This window comes from Perca fluviatilis, chromosome 11 (assembly GCF_010015445.1).
Source record: "Perca fluviatilis chromosome 11, GENO_Pfluv_1.0, whole genome shotgun sequence".
NCBI lineage: Eukaryota > Metazoa > Chordata > Actinopteri > Perciformes > Percidae > Perca > Perca fluviatilis.
Window position 1 is genome coordinate 27,128,228 of NC_053122.1, and position 17,521 is coordinate 27,145,748.

Genomic DNA, 17,521 nt, shown 5'->3' on the forward strand with positions numbered 1-17,521 from the left:
TTTAGGGCTTTATTACGTGGTATCGGATCGGTGGATAAACTCCAGTATTTCCCGATACCAATACCAGCGTTTTAGGCAGTATCGGAGCATCGTATCTGACCACCTTTAATCTCTTCTCCAATATCTTTCTGTGAAAAAGTGTAGCTTACTTGTTTAATTGTAGTTTTCCCACGAGGCAAGCTGTATAAGGTCATTGCCTTGTCCTCAGGCCGTTGAAGGAAGCAATGAATTCAAAAGGGCTGCAGACGGTTTTTACAGTTTGTGTACTTTATGTTTTCTTTCTCATCTAAATGCCATGCATCTGATTCTCTTCTTGGTCATGATGGGAATTGCTGAGCCAGACAGCCAGAATGAGCTTTTCTCTGCTAGGCCACAGTGTGGGTTTTGGCGTTGGTTACGCCTTGTTGCCCCTCTTTGCCTACTTCATACGAGGCTGGAGGATGCTGCTGGTTGCTACTGCCATCCCTGGCTTCCTATTTATTCCAACATGGTGGTAAGTCTGATGAATGTTAGCTGAAAAATATCACTGTTCAATGATGTGTCAGAACAAAGATTTAAATTCCTTGTTGTGCTGTGTCTCATAATATATGACCGAAGTGGTCCGGATGCCAATAATTGTTTGTAACTTTATTTGATTATTCTCGGCTATTCTGTCATAAAACAACATACACATAACAGAAAACCATAAAAAAGAAGAACAAACCAAAAAAGACACAGGCTCAACCCAGGACATATAGAAAAGGAAAAATAAAATAATGAATACATCTAAATTATCAAAACAATGGCCCACCATCACCACATGTAATTAGTTAACTAAAACCAGAGATCAGTCAGAATCAAATTCAAAAGTGATAAGGCTATTATCATTTGTGTATAGTGAACCATGTCTGCTTCCTCCTTTACTCTTGAGTAAAGGAGGAAGTCTTGAGTTTTTATGGTTCAGCGTCAAATACTTATCACCCATACAGAGAATGGACCCACGAATACACGACTCAGGAAGGTAAAATACAATAGCAAGCTAATAAAATCAGGCAACAGTGTCCAGTAACGGCAGGCAAAGAGAAAATCCGGGAAAACAGGCAATGGTCAAAATCCATCGGGAATCAGAAACTCAGGAACACAGGGAAAAATGCTCAAAATCTGAGCAGACGATCTCACACTGGGGGTAAGGGGAAGACAGAACTTAAAAACACAAGACAGGGGAGACAATGAGACACAGGTGCAACACATTAGGGCGGGGACGGGTAACCACACAGGCGGGAAGATATACAACAGGAAAGTAAAACAAGACAACACAAGGGAGAACAGAGAAGCTACAAAATAAAACAGGAAATGGAAAAACTAACAGAAAACATGAAACAGACTAAAGACAGAAACTTGACACAGGGACGAGACATGACAATACTGTTCTCAATCCTAAAAGCTGAGTGCATACCATATGTTATCTGGGACATGACATGTTCTCAATGATTATTCCATGCATTACCAAAAGCAAATACACCTTTTGAAGCGTTTCATTCATTTAAATAACTGCCAAAGATGATTGAACTTCTGTCCCTCTATCTCTATTCAGGGTGATTCCTGAGTCTCCCCATTGGCTTTTGCAGAAAGGTCGGGTGCTGGAGGCTGAGCTCGTCATACGCGTTGCTGCAAAAAGGAACAGAGTCCCAGCTCCTGAGGTCATATTCAGGGCTGACGACTGCTTGGAGATATTGGTATTTATTCCATTTTTACTCCTCCAGTATAAATATGGCCCAAACTTTGACAAGCATTACATTTTGCAATGTGACTGTTCTTTTTCTTTTAATGTATGTCTAATTCAGCAAAATGAAGGTGAAGAGAAGCAGACCTGGACCTGATACGCACCCCTAACATAAGGAATATTACAATTCTGAGTGTTTTCATATGGTAACACGACTTTTTTTCTCTGTTTATAACTTTCCTAAATATGATTGTGCATGATATACTTTATTCTATACCAAAGTAATTCCCTTATGTCATTTTGTAAGTATACAGTTATGTTTGACAAAGAGATGCTCCTCACTCTGATTGCCAGACTGCTACCCATATTTGAAAAAGATAAATAAATATTAAATGAAGGCGCTCAGAATATATTGCAAGAAAGTGCAGTTTAGAAGAGGATGCGAAACAAGATCAATTACAGTTAGGATTTGTTCAGATGGAAGACTTCATTTAGTCCTACCTTAATTACAAAAGGTACAATCCTTGTCAGTTTTGACAATATTAATGGTTAAACAACTTTCAAAATATAGGCCAGTTTTAACTGTATCAGAAAATATTAATAACTTAGAACAAGCGGTTTTCTGGTGTTAGTCCAAAAAATATCAGTCAACTTTAGAATAACAGCAGGTCCCAAGTCATGTTCGTACTTTTTGTTGTTATTTACAGTAGGATAAAAATGTTTCCCTTTTAATTATTAAACCAAAAATATTTAAACTGTAGCTTCTTCAAAGCAACTTGGTGTCAGCCTCAGCTATGGCACGAGATGGCACCTTCAAAGTAAAAAGCACTTTTGTCACCCGCTTCGAATGTTATCATTGGATTGAATGGGCGTTATCAGTGGTTATCAGCCTCATAGATATGGGTCAGTAGGGGCCTGCTGGTGCTTTTGTGAACAATGTATTTGTGTTTCTGCAGGTTGTCCTTAGGCATGGTTTTCTACGGTCTCTATCTCAATACCAGTAACCTGAATGGAAATGTCTACCTCAACTGCTTCATTTCAGCAGCCATTGACATTGTGGTGTATGTAGCCACTTGGGTGCTGGTTAACCATGTGTCACGACCCACACTCGTCTCCTCCACGCTGATGTTCTGTGGCATCATGCTTCTGATTATCAAGCTGGTTCCTGAAGGTCTGTATACTCTGAGTCAATATTAATTGAATGAGGCATCTCTGAAGGTACTAGAAGACTCATGTGTAAAATGGTATATGCCTGGTCTAATAATACCGTTTTTCTCAGACATGCATGTCAAGTGATAGCCTTGGCGGGAAAGATGGGTGTGTCTGCTGCTTACAGCATGATCTTTGTGTTCTCCACTGAGCTGATCCCCACTGTGGTCAGGAACATGGGCTTAGGAGTCGTCTCCACAGCTGCACACATAAGCACCATCATTTGTCCCTATGTGATCTACACGGGCAAGTGTTTTCTTGGTTCTTTCTGTTGTATTTGTGTACACTGTTGGAACCTAAGTACTTAAATAAATAAAACGGTAGAAAACTCTGAGTGAACATACTTTACTTAAAGGAAGACTTAAGCAATTAAGTATCACCCCCTGTCATAGCCCCCTTTAACAGCCAATAAATGTCAAAACTGATTGCATTTTTGTCAGTCAGTAACAACACTGGGGAAAAGTAGTAACGCATTGTTTACACTCAAAAGACACAAAGCTCTCCCTACGTTTTGCATTTGTTTGACGTGTTCGCTTGATGAGCATCAGTTTGCTTTTATTTCCTGCAAAAGGTCCGTCAAGTGGAGCTAATGATATTGATGATAGCTCTGTACCAATGCAGCAATTAATTGTGTTATTCATTACACCTGTGTGTGAAAAGTTAAGTTACTATTAATCAGCCTTTTCACAGCAGACATTTTGGCTTGTCACAGTCGTAAAAGCACAGGTGCACATATAACAGTGTACAACGGCTCCATTCTATTCAAGTGTCCCAGAAGACCATGACTGTGAGCCGGCATGTGCAATACCAGGACCCTGAAACTGAAGCAGCCAAATGGAATTCAGCCATTCATTAATTGTATTATTTACACCAAGGGCCGTGGCCTGACTGTGATCCATGGAAATAAACAGATCAGTGGCAATTCTAATTCAAGTACCTTATATTCTGTTTGCAGGTGTGTACAGCAAGATCCTGCCATACCTTGTTTTTGGCACAATCAGCATCATGGCTGCTGCTATTACCATGTTGCTGCCAGACACCAGAAACAGCAAACTTCCTGACCTCATCAGGCAGGCCAAAACCATCAGAGGGTATGTCACTGAGTGTGTTACTGTGATTAATGATATCTCTACCAGACAGCAATTATGAAATTAAAACCATAAAGTCTTGTGACCTAAATAGGATTTTGCACAACTTTATTACTGCTATTATTGCAACAAGGTCTGGAGCTGCATTTTTAGCAGCACACTTTTCCACTTTGCGACAGTCCATCTGGTTCCAATTAACCTGTTCACCTGTGGAATATTGCAAACAGGTGTTTTTTGAGCATTCCTCAACTTTCCCAGCTTTTTTGGTATGTGTTGCAGGCATCAAATTCAAAATGAGTGAATATTTGCAAAAAACAACAAGGTTTATCAGTTTGAACATTAAATATCTTGTCTTTGTGTATGCAATTGAATATACTGTGGGCTGGAAAGGATTTGCAAATCATTGTAGGCCTATTCTGTTTTTATTTACGTTTTACACAATGTCCCAAATTCATTGGAATTGGGGTTTGTATTTACATACAGTAGCACTTTTCAAGCATGAGCCAGATCAAAAGATTTACAGAATAAAATGAAAGAATCTGAAACTCAAGTAAGGCCCTCTTGTATGACATACAAAAAATAGGAACATGCAAGCACAAGTATTAAGCAGCACTGAGCCCATACATTTAAAAGATGTAGGTGCAAGTGCAAAATAATATAAATAAGTTAATGTATAAATAAGTAAAATGTCGATAAGAGAAATAAGCTCAAGTAGTTGAAATTTCAATAATGGAAATAACAACATATAAAGGAATAGGATGCAAATATAAGAAATGATCTCATATAAGGCAGATAGAATGCCAATAAAATGTAGGTTGGAATGTATGGAAGTGCATCTAAAAATGATAAAATTATTATACAAAAACAAGCACAATTGAAATATGTATAGAAAGTAAAGTTCAAACCATAAAATAGTAATATAAAGAGGAAATTTGAAGTGATGCGATAATGGAAAAGAAAACATTGATAAGTTTAGACTTCAAAACCTTGCTCTCACACTCAAATAGCCACTGCTGACCTGTGTGAAAGGCTGTTCCAAAGCCAAGGGGCCGTGACCGAAAATGCACGGTCACCAATTGGTTTTCAGTCTGGTCGGTGGAACAGCTCTAAAACATGTTTTAGAGCAAACTGAATGACAGCTTTATATCTTAGTTTGTGATAATGTTAACAGTTCTTCTCTCATCTGTCTCTGTTTCTCTTTGTATCTCAAAGCTGCTGCTGTCCAAAGGAAACAGCTGCAGCCCAGCCACAACTGAAAAGGCTGTAAAGAAATGAGTAACAGCGCCCTCTGCTGAAAGGAAATCACACAGCAAGAGTGGAGTGATCACAGACAAAAGCAAAATAAATGCATAGTATTTCTGTTTTCTGATGTGTTGGGCAGACATTGTTATTTATTAGAGAGAGCCTCTGAGTTTCTCAGGTCTTCACACAGTACAGAATGAGATAATTAGTTGCATTTATGTCATCTTGAAATATTTGTAGCTGGATTACATTTTCTCAAACCAAGGCTATAGTTTATTGAGGACAAAACTGACTTTAAGGTTTAGAACACACACAGGGCTATGTAATGCAGTTGTAGCCTACTCCATTTAGGCTACACACAAAATAAACTGTAAATTGCATAATTTTGTCCAATATACTGTATGTACACATGTAACAACTGATATTTAAAATGGGTATGTTTAATAAGTTCCAGGATTGTAGGCCTGCATTGTATGTTTTGGTGGTCTTGGACTATAAATATGTCATTTTTGTGACCATTCTGTGGGCTCAGCTGGAGAGGGCACACACACGAGCCACGCATTTTATTTTGTAAACAAGGGCAGATCATTATTCTTTCAAGGGGTTCAGAATGTATAGCTTTGCAACTGATTCTTGTACCACAGGTGGTCTTCTCATAAACCTGGATTACCAGCTGGTCAAAGCAGGCAACTTCATTGGTTTTGGTAATTTGATTAATTCTAAAATTGTAAATGCATTGAAGTGAAAGTGCATTACATATTGCATTATAATCCTGTGATCCTATGTTGAAATGTATTTTTATTTTAGTAAATATTGTGCTGTTATACACAAAAAACCACATGGAAACAACTTTTGTTATTCTAGTATAACAGCACTGGTTGTTGATCAATAGGTTTCTACATGGGCATGCCATGACCATGTGCACCACATGGATGTTGTATAATAAAGCCATGGCACCGTGGATGTATTAAGAGAACGGTTTTAGATAAGAACTCGGATGCGACAGTTTACATTCACAATGCACTGAGAGCAGTAGGTAGGGGTGGTGGTGCCTAACAGCAAATATTACAAAGATGAGTTGCCGGGTTGGCTCAGTGGGTAGAGCACTCGCACATATACTGAGAGGTTATGCATCAACGCAGAGATCCAGGGTTCGAATCCGACCTGTGATGATTTCCTGCATGTCTTCCCCTCTCTCTTACCTAGCTGTCTTATCAATTAAAGGCGGAAAAGCCCCCAAAATAATCTTTAAAAAGCATGTGGATGCTGTATGCTAATCTGGTAATCGGATCTGCTGGACCATATTGGGCTAAAATGGTCATTTTCTAGGATGGCGGAAGGAAAAATCTATTATTCAATGGGAGGGCGAAGGCATGACCCGCCCTACTCTGACTGTAATTGGCTAGTACTCGTTGCTTCATTGGTTGGATTGGCTAGGTTTAGGCATGAAGAGTGCGATTGGTTAGGGTTAGAATACAAGGGTAAGCCAATCAGAGGCTAAATAAAGCAGAGTAGGGCGGGACATGCCTTCGTCATCCTAGGAAACGCAAATTCGCGTGATCTTCACAGGAGTGAAACAAGCTTCGGTATCATCATCCGCCCATCTCTATTCTGGACAGCGATCCACACACCTGTTACTAGCGGAAAGAAGGGGCAAGGATAAACTAACCCGACAGTACAGCACCATGTTTCTAACTTAACTGTTAACTGGGTGGGGTGGGCACTGGCACAGCGTTTGTAAAGTAAATCTCGTAACGTTACTATCACGCAACAGCTAACTAACGTTAGCTAGCTAGTATATGGAGTTAGCTAACGTGGAGTGCTGCTAGTAACGTTAATGGCTCTGGTTTTGAAAATATTCTGTCTGCCGTTATGTTGTAACGTTAACGTTACTTAACTTAATCTAGCTAACGTTAATGTAAGGTTAGCCAACGTAAGCGTTAATAGTGCGTCACTCTTTTTAATAATTTGCAGATTTGCTCATTGTGAATCAGAAAGAGAGATCATTTAAGTAGCTAGAGTCGGAGGGCAATCCAGTGTAACAAGTTGAACCTGATAACGTTAAGTTAGGTCATATTTACTTGGGTTAACTTTCCCACTAATTACTGACGGGAAACGCCCATAGTTAGCTAGTCCAGATATCATTTACGAGATTAATAACGTTACCTGTTTTTGTTATTTAACCACGTTTAACCAAACGTTTGTTCGGGAAGTAAAACTTCATGCTGATCAAAAATAACATTAGCAGTCATTTTCCGGTCAGAAAGCTCTAGCTAGCTACGCAGAGACTGTTGGGATTAGTAAAGTATCATTTGTAGCCCTGAGAAAAGTGTCACTTAAGCCCAACGTCATAGTTTATCCACAAGTGAGCATGGCTCCTAAAAGGAGACCAGTGCCAGGCCCCTTAAAGATTCCTCCTGCTGGCGATGGATTATCGACCTCCATCAACACTGATGTTGCATCAGAGTAAGTTATTTTACTGATCCCAGTATTATCCTAATACAGTACAGTGCAGTGGTTGACAAACTTTTCCATGTCAAGGACTCCTTAACTGAGACAAAATTAGACCATGTACCCCCATTTGATAAGATTTTGTCCCGGGGTCCCCCTGATAGGATTTTTATTTTAAATGTTTTATTACATAAAGTGTATGAAACCTGTGCCGGAAATAGTCAAACACTCTGTCATTGTGTAACTTATGGATGGAATTATAGAAAATAAGGTATTCCCCTTTTTTTCTTTTTTTTTTTTTTTTACTGGGAACCCCCTGGGCTGGGAACCCCCAACTGTCCCACAGTAATATAGCTTATAAACTAAATATGTTACATTTCATCATATGTTTCGCCCAAAAGGTGCTTTATTAATGTTCTGTCTTGTTTTTCGCAGGGCCAATTTAGAGGCACTTAAAAGAATACTGGAAGAGTTGGACCTGGATGAACAACAGAAGAAAAGGTTAGAAGCTTTCCTTAGCCAGAAGGCCAAGGTGGGCGAGTTGAGAGATGATGACTTTCAACGTGTCTGTGAGTTGGGTGCAGGCAATGGAGGAGTTGTCACTAAGGAATGTCACAAATCTTCAGGAATAATCATGGCCAGAAAGGTGAGCTACTAATTACACTATTACATCAATGCTATGAATATGATCGAAGTGAACCTGGTAGTAAAACCTTGTTGATTTTGTTTCAAGTGGTCTTACCGTAAAACGCACTCAATATAACAATTCTCTTTTTCGTTTAGCTCATTCATCTTGAAATTAAACCTGCTATCAGAAACCAGATCATCCGTGAACTTCAGGTGCTCCATGAGTGTAACTCTCCCTACATTGTGGGCTTCTATGGAGCATTTTACAGCGATGGAGAGATCAGCATCTGCATGGAACACATGGTGAGAGAATAAGAGGATGTGACTGTGCTGGTTAAGGTATTAAGGCTATTTCTATATTGATCTATTAATTTCAAGGATTGTGACATTGAATCAAGGAAAAAAAAATAAATACTAGACCCTCCAGGGCCTTATGTCAGTCCCATGTTTAAGCACATGTTGTTGTTTTTTTCTTGGTCTACTGTTGTTGGATTGTACCTCATTTGTATGTTGCTTTTGACAAAAGCATTTGCCAAATGATTACATGTAAATTTTAAATTGTGTGGAGTGGGATTGTTATGGTAAAATGTGAGGCAAATTCATTGTGGATGACAAAACGACACAGTACTGTATCAGACATGTATAAGTTCCAGAGAAGAACAATGTACTTGTTCAGTACATGTACTCCATGCACATTACAGTAATGGGAAAGATGTGATCCTTTGAAATTCCATTCATACAGGATGTGTGTGTTTTTAGCGATCTGTATTACGATCTGCTGTGTTCTTTGTCGTTTCCCTTTATTGTGCAGGATGGTGGATCTCTGGACCAGGTGCTGAAGGAAGCTAAGAGGATTCCGGAAGAGATTCTGGGCAAAGTCAGCATTGCTGTAAGTGTATGGTTATCTTCTGTAATATTATTATATTAAATTATAATATTATTAATATTATATTATATTCTGTAATATTATGTGATATTACATTTTTGGCATCAATAAAAAAAAAAAAAAAAAAAACAGTTTAAATTTTTCTGTTTAGATAAAACCATTTCAATTCAGGGATAGCGGACTGATTAACGTTGTCCCCTGCACAAATTAATTTCCTCACCCAAAATAAAGTAATTTGATGGGTTTTATGCTTGTTTCTACTCGCTGTTTTCACATTAAGTGTATTTGCAATTATTGACTTGTGTAACTCCCCTTTTTGAAACAGGTTTTGAGAGGCCTTGCGTACCTAAGAGAAAAACACCAAATCATGCATAGAGGTAGTGTTTTTTTTCATGGGGTTAATGACTAATTCTTTTATTTCATCTGTAAGGCGTAAACACAATAGTACAATTGTATGTTGTTATTCTGTTCATTCACATGGTCACATGCCAAGGATAATACAAATTGAAATGTTAACCTCTATGTCAATATTAGGGTTGTAGTCCATACAATGGTTGGTAAAGATTGTCCCTTTTACACAACATTCAGTTACAGATTTCCAGCCAGGTAAAGTCTTTTTAATACCTTTATTTTTTTTAATTTCCTCAGATGTGAAGCCTTCAAACATACTGGTGAACTCTCGTGGGGAGATTAAGTTGTGTGACTTCGGTGTAAGCGGGCAGCTCATAGACTCTATGGCCAATTCCTTTGTTGGGACAAGATCCTATATGTCGGTATGTTGGTCCTCTACGAATTATACCTCGGAAAGATCAACTCCGTTTAGTACTTACCTTCAAATCATCATATCAGTTACCTCCAAATGAAATGTTTCCATTCTTTATTGCATTGTGTATACCACTAATGTCCATTAAAACAATATTAACTTCAACCGGTGCCTCAATTTAAAAATACAGTGCCTTGCGAAAGTATTCGGCCCCCTTGAACTTTTCGACCTTTTGCCACATTTCAGGCCTCAAACATAAAGATATAAAACTGTAATTTTTTGTGAAGAATAAACAACAAGTGGGACACAATCATGAAGTGGAACGAAATTTATTGGATATTTCAAACCTTTTAAACAAATAAAAAACTGAAATATTGGGCGTGCAAAATTATTCAGCCCCCTTAAGTTAATACTTTGTAGCGCCACCTTTTGCTGCGATTACAGCTGTAAGTCGCTTGGGGTATGTCTCTATCAGTTTTGCACATCGAGAGACTGACATTTTTGCCCATTCCTCCTTGCAAAACAGCTCGAGCTCAGTGAGGTTGGATGGAGAGCGTTTGTGAACAGCAGTTTTCCGTTCTTTCCACAGATTCTCGATTGGATTCAGGTCTGGACTTTGACTTGGCCATTCTAACACCTGGATATGTTTATTTGTGAACCATTCCATTGTAGATTTTGCTTTATGTTTTGGATCATTGTCTTGTTGGAAGACAAATCTCCGTCCCAGTCTCAGGTCTTTTGCAGACTCCATCAGGTTTTCTTCCAGAATGGTCCTGTATTTGGCTCCATCCATCTTCCCATCAATTTTAACCATCTTCCCTGTCCCTGCTGAAGAAAAGCAGGCCCAAACCATGATGCTGCCACCACCATGTTTGACAGTGGGGATGGTGTGTTCAGGGTGATGAGCTGTGTTGCTTTTACGCCAAACATAACGTTTTGCATTGTTGCCAAAAAGTTCGATTTTGGTTTCATCTGACCACAGCACCTTCTTCCACATGTTTGGTGTGTCTCCCAGGTGGCTTTTGGCAAACTTTAAACGACACTTTTTATGGATATCTTTAAGAAATGGCTTTCTTCTTGCCACTCTTCCATAAAGGCCAGATTTGTGCAGTATACGACTGATTGTTGTCCTATGGACAGAGTCTCCCAGCTCAGCTGTAGATCTCTGCAGTTCATCCAGAGTGATCATGGGCCTCTTGGCTGCATCTCTGATCAGTCTTCTCATTGTATGAGCTGAAAGTTTAAGAGGGACGGGCCGGGTCTACGTAGATTTGTAGTGGTCTGATACTCCTTCCATTTCAATATTATCGCTTGCACAGTGCTCCTTTGGATGTTTAAAGCTTGGGAAATCTTTTTGTATCCAAATCCGGCTTTAAACTTCTCCACAACAGTATCTCGGACCTGCCTGGTGTGTTCCTTGTTCTTCATGATGCTCTCTGCGCTTTACACGGACCTCTGAGACTATCACAGAGCAGGTGCATTTATACGGAGACTTGATTACACACAGCTGGATTCTATTTATCATCATTAGTCATTTAGGTCAACATTGGATCATTCAGAGATCCTCACTGAACTTCTGGAGAGAGTTTGCTGCACTGAAAGTAAAGGGGCTGAATAATTTTGCACGCCCACTTTTTCAGTTTTTTATTTGTTAAAAAAGTTTGAAATAGCCAATGAATTTCGTTCCACTTCATAATTGGGACCCACTTGTTGTTGATTCTTCACAAAAAATTACAGTTTTATATCTTTATGTTTGAGGCCTGAAATGTGGCAAAAGGTCGAAACGTTCAAGGGGGCCGAATACTTTCGCAAGGCACTGTATCTTAGCCATTTGATTTGAGATTATTCAGTGCTTCAACAGTAAGCAACAGTTCATTGTATCTGTTGATATTTTGTTAATTGTTTATTTTGTTAATGTGTTTTTTTTGTTTGTTTTTGTTTGCTGTGCAGCCTGAGAGATTGCAGGGAACCCACTATTCTGTGCAGTCAGATGTGTGGAGTATGGGGCTGTCCCTTGTGGAGCTGTCAATCGGACGCTTCCCCATCCCTCCTCCAGATGCTAAAGAACTGGAGGCCATATTTGGACATCACATCTTGGGTGGTAGTGAAGGAGAGATGCTCAGCACTTCACCCAGACCTAGACCACCGGGTAGACCTGTCAGCAGTGAGCAATACACACAATTGAACAATTTTGTTAGATGGCTATTTAAAACTGCAATGGGTAACTTTGCGTTCAGGTATCATTAGAAATAATGCAACCTGAGTAAATTGCGCACTAAGGTATACTAACCTGGCCAGTCTGTGATAGCTGAATGCCACAAGGGAGAGTTTAGTGTTTTGTAATTATAGTTTCCTCAGTTCTCACTTTGCTGCTGTTTCAGGGACACTTTGCATTTCAGTTTTTGATTTATCAGTTCCTGTTAGAAAACAATATACCTGCAATTGGAATCTAATAAATGGCTAAATAAGGTACATCTTCCATGTGTTTAACCAGTTTGGTAATCAGGATTTTTATTGCAACTCTTCTGGGTAATTTAGGCGGATAGAATTAGTGTGTTTTCACGTAACATTCTTGCTTGAAATGTTGAATATCAAACGCACTTTGCCTCGGCTCCTTTTCCAGGTCATGGTCCTGCGATGGCCATCTTTGAACTACTAGACTACATAGTGAATGAGGTAAGATTGTATTACCTACTGATTCCACAAAGTATTTGCTGTCGTCCTTGCAACATCAGGAAGGTGACGCGATCAGATGTCAATTCAACTTTCTTGTATATTTCAGCCCCCTCCTAAACTACCACATGGCGTCTTCACCTCTGATTTCCAGGACTTTGTGACTAAGTGGTGAGACAACATTTTAGCCTGAATTGTTCAGTTGTCCTTTTCACAAACGCATCTTTTTCTTCTTCTTCATGGATTAAGCCAGAGTTCCCTCTGAAAGATTCCTCTTTACTCTGTCATTTTCAGTCTCATCAAAAATCCAGCAGACAGGGCTGACTTGAAAATGTTGATGGTGAGTGTCCTCAGTTAGACTATGGCTCAATTTTGAATATAAGCTCCCACCTTTCTCTTTAAACATGTGCAATATTTGACCGTTTGAAGGTCTAGATTACAAAAACTAGACTAGTAGCAAAATCTCAGCCAAACCACCACTGTGGTGAAACTATGTTACATTTTGTGAAGGCAAGAGTCCACAGCAGAAAACTTTGTTCCGTTATATGATTGAGTTTTGACTACTAAATTGTACTGATTGCTTGTTTTGTTGCAGAACCATATGTTTATCAAGAGGTCTGAGGTGGAGGAGGTAGACTTTGCTGGCTGGCTTTGTAAAACCATGGGGCTGAACCAACCTAGCACTCCCACGTGCACTGCAGACTAAACGCACTCCCGCACACAGTATGTACATGTAATAACATGGAGAAGCTGCTGCCTAAAACCTTACGCCCACATACACACCTTGATTGCCACGTCCTCCCGCAGGCGAACCTCTGAAGTCTCCATCCATGAAATGAACTCTACATGGACATGTAAGCCAAGAAAGATTCTGTATGTACAGCACGAGTGTGTCAATTATTAAAAATGTTGTCACGTTCGTAATCCAACTCTTTGTTTGTTCATTGACCGCCTGACCGGGGGAATGTGTGAGTGCGGCGTACCTGCTGCTGGTTTGGGCCGGGCCGGCCAGCTCTGCTGCTGCTGCTGTTGCCCCTCTCAGCTGGACCAGCTCGCTCTTCTGTCCTCGTCACTCTGTAACCGTTCATTTGGTGTACATTGAAAACACGTCGACAAACTCAACATACAAGGAGAAAAGGAAATCCGTCAGTTAATTCAGGAAAAGCTGAACGGTCCAGGCAGTCTGTGTCCCTCAGCATCTCCCCCACACTGATTGACTAGCTCTGTTTTCATTTCCGCTTATAGCCCTGACGCCGGCAGGCCCCACCCACCCAGTCGCTCAATGAACAAAGAGTTGAATTATGAACGTGGCAATGTGTACAGGCAGACTCATATATGATTTTTTTCTTTTCTTTTCACGTGTTCTGCAAAAACATTTAGAGATGTAAGAATAAGTTTATATTACTAAACGGGTTGGGTTATGTGTGTCTGTGTTAGCAAGAGATGCTTGAGTCTAGGATGTTTTTTTTTTTTTGCATTTAGTGATGTCACTGATTTCTACACATTTTGAGATGTCTTGAGGTGAAGCACAATGTTTAAAAGATTTTAGCGTGACTCATGTCAAAGCCAAAAAAAAAAAAGTTGCTACCTTAAATGCACCTTCTGCTCCTTTGTACGTTGGGGGTTGTTATATTAAAGCAGCAGCCCCAGCTTGTTGTGGTACCATTAGCTTCAGATGAGCTACACTGGGGCGGAGGCTGCCTTTGAAAATACTAGAGATTCATCCCTGGACGGTACCTGCTGTAACAAGACTGCTTTCATCTCTTGAGCAAGCTGCATCGCAACTGACTGAGCAGTCTCAGCAGAAACCAATTGTTGTTTCTTTGTATTCGCTGTAATGTAAACAACAGGACACGGATTTGCCATTGAATTGCATCCTGTTGCGGCAGGATTAGGGCATTCCGCTCCTTTTTTGTTTTGTTCCATTTGTGTACTTCCTCCTTTTTAAGTCACGGTCTAAAGATATATAGATGTTTTTTATGGTAAAATCATTGAAAGCTTTGTCTTTAAGTCAGAAATTGTCAATAAATGGTATCTATTGTAATGACGTCTTGATTTACTAGACTATCACTTCACTGTTTTACACTCATTTCACCAGAAGGGGGAAGCACTTGGGTACAATGTACTGAGGACTTCTGGTACAATGACTGAAGTATACTACCAACAGAAATATCAAAAATATACTTACTGTGTGTGTGTGGCGTATTGTGCATCCATTGCTGCAACCAAGTTAACTCATGCTTATAGTGACTGAAACATAGAGCAGGAAAGCCCTGCTGAATTACATTAGTCCTCCATTTAAATTACACAAGGATTCATCTGTTTGGTTCATGTCTGGAGTGATAATGAAAGGTCTTTCCTTGAATGTCTTGTCAGCTTCAGACTGGAACTGTGCGGCCTTGAGCTCAGAGAAAGATGTAGTGTTGCAGTGTGTATGGTGGCTTAAGTCTGAGCAGTGTTGATGGGAGGGGGACTACTGCAGCAGAAAAACAGCAAAGTCTGCAGTCATTAATATGCAAATATGCAAATGAGAGGGTAATTAAGATTGGGCGTTTGTCAGTGGCTCTTTGATTGCTAATGAATTCAAATCTGCAAGAAAGGGGGAGGGGATGATGAGCTAAAAACGAGGAAAAAGAACAGGATGCTATTGTGCTTTTTCTTGCAAAAGAATTAGAAAAAAGTGATGAGTGGTCTATAGAGTGAAAAGGCCCTATTGAACAGAAGAAAAACTGGACATTGCTGCTTTTCGACTTGAATCAGACATAAGAAAAGACGACACTGCCTACCCAAAACTGATGAAAAATAATCACAAATATGAAAAAAAAAGCCCTAAAGGAGTATAAATTCTGTTTGAGTGCCAGCAGAAGCCACGGCATAGAAGAGTGGAAAACGGGGCTAGGACTTTGTGCCAAGACAATTAACCGTGTACACTGTCACTGAACATTCAGCATGGAAGGCTAGAGCCGCCACAGGAAGGAAGAGAGATGTCTGCTCATTAAGAGTGACCCCTGTTGAGAGAGATGCTCAGGTATCTTGGCAGGGGGGTGTGCAGTGACAGCATGTTGTGTGTCACAAACTGTTATTTTTATATTTCTGGCGAAAGGGGGCCTACAGTTCACGCATGAGCACACCGCTGTTATTGCTGTTTCAGTGGTCCCTTGACACTTGTACATCTTCCTCCCTAGCATGCGAAACGAGAATATGTATACAAGGAATAAAAACAAATTAAATGTGAAGAATGGGGCAAAGCAGCTGCTCTTGTCACCTTCTAGCATAATGACTTTCTCACAATGCAGCAGCTTTGTATGTTTCACAGGGCTGAATACTGAAAACAATGCCACTGTCTGTGATACACAGTCAAAAATACACCAAGCTCTTAGATTGAGTCTTGTTGGGAACAATCTAAGAAGAGAAAGCATGCCACCGTATCAGTATGATGTTTACATTTTGAATATATTCATCCAAATACTTGAGTCAGGATTATAAATACAAACATTCAAACTAACATATTTGCAGTGGGGTGTTAGCAGCTGATCCCAGGCGTGTGTGTGTGTGTGTGTGTGTGTGTGTGTGTGTGTGTGTGTGTGTGTGTGTGTGTGGAGAGAGAGAGAGAGATGGAGGGGGCTGTATTTTTCACAGGAAACAGGAAACCAGAAGTCATAACAGGATGCCCCAGGTTTTCATACTGTACCTGATGCGTGGGTGGCTGCATGGGGGTAACCCATTTACAAACTATATGGTGCTTGTCTAGAAGAAGAGAGAACCCAGGAAAGCGTGGGTGGAGAGTAGGGTACACACTTGGGGGGGCTAGGAAAATGGAGTTCCACTCTAAATATAGCTTCTTTTTTTTTTAGTCTTGCACCTTCTTGTACAACCTTGATGTTGCTTTGCCTCCATGCTGTTCATCCTACTTTATAAAATGCAACAAACCAAACATTGTTTGATGTTTTGTGTAGAGCTGTGATGTTATCACTTCCATGGCAAATGCATGCACCATCTTTCCCCAGGTGTACTGTAGGAGCTTTTCAAGTGAATCTATGACATGAAACCAGTTTTGTCATAATGAGGTTGATCTGATCACACTGACTGGATGCTCCTTACCCTGTTGGAAAAAATAAAGAGCTGAGTTGTTCCTTTACCTCATTTAACTGCATCTGTCTTTAACAATGCAAGTCTAAGCATGCATTGGCTGTCGTGGCTAAGTAAAATAGACTGTACATTTTATACAGTGCTAAGCATAAGTGAATACACCCATGCTAAAGTTGACTAAAAAGAGGAATACAAAATCTTCTTTTGGAAATTGACCTTTAATGCCTTAATTAAAAAAAATGAGGAAAAATCCAACCTTTTAAGGACACCAATTTTCTTTGTAAATAAATAATGTATTGTAAATAAATAAATGTTCTTATTTAAAATACAGGGGACATAAGTAAGTACACCCCTATGTTAAATTCCCATAGAGGCAGGCAGATTTGTATTTTTATAGGCCAGTTATTTCATGGATCGGATACTATGCATCCTGAGAAAGTTCCCTTGGCCTTTGGAATTAAAATAGCCCCACATCATCACATGCCCTTCACCATACCTAGAGATTGGCATGGTTTTATTTCATTTAGCCTAATAGCTGGTTTGATTTGCATTGAGAGATGATTTTATGGAAAGTACCCCATGCAAATCTCTAGGTATGGTGAAGGGTATGTGATGATGTGGGGCTATTTAAATTCCAAAGGCCAAGGGAACTTTATCAGGATGCATAGTATCCAATCCATGAAATAACCTTTAAAAATAAAAATAAAAATCTGCCTGCCTCTATGGGAGTTTAACATATGGCTGTACTTACTTATGCCCCCTGTATTTTAAGGAAGAACATTTATTTATAC

General features: G+C 39.7%; 2 protein-coding genes and 1 pseudogene across 3 annotated transcripts; all 3 read left to right on the forward strand.

Moving 5' to 3' along the window:
* Window positions 1-350: 350 nt before the first annotated feature.
* On the forward strand, window positions 351-2,926 carry LOC120567675 (annotated as a pseudogene).
* LOC120567789 (solute carrier family 22 member 5-like) lies at window positions 2,926-5,924 on the forward strand. Its single transcript, XM_039814828.1, has 3 exons — window positions 2,926-3,157; window positions 3,867-4,002; window positions 5,212-5,924. Exons 1-3 carry the CDS (start codon window positions 2,935-2,937, stop codon window positions 5,264-5,266), a joined length of 414 nt encoding a protein of 137 aa, XP_039670762.1. The 5' UTR covers window positions 2,926-2,934; the 3' UTR covers window positions 5,267-5,924.
* An 849-nt stretch (window positions 5,925-6,773) lies between these two features.
* map2k2b (mitogen-activated protein kinase kinase 2b) lies at window positions 6,774-14,688 on the forward strand. 2 transcript variants are annotated; one of them, XM_039816428.1, is made up of 12 exons: window positions 6,774-7,707; window positions 8,128-8,338; window positions 8,476-8,622; window positions 9,131-9,208; window positions 9,531-9,582; window positions 9,854-9,978; window positions 11,919-12,132; window positions 12,592-12,644; window positions 12,751-12,812; window positions 12,936-12,981; window positions 13,237-13,364; window positions 13,449-14,688. In XM_039816428.1, the coding sequence occupies exons 1-11, from the start codon at window positions 7,613-7,615 to the stop codon at window positions 13,345-13,347; spliced, it is 1,194 nt and encodes a 397-aa protein (XP_039672362.1). In that variant the 5' UTR covers window positions 6,774-7,612; the 3' UTR covers window positions 13,348-13,364; window positions 13,449-14,688. The 2 variants fall into 2 exon arrangements, with proteins under 2 accessions (XP_039672362.1, XP_039672360.1); XM_039816426.1 differs by having other exon boundaries at window positions 13,237-14,688.
* The last annotated feature ends 2,833 nt before the right edge of the window (window positions 14,689-17,521 follow it).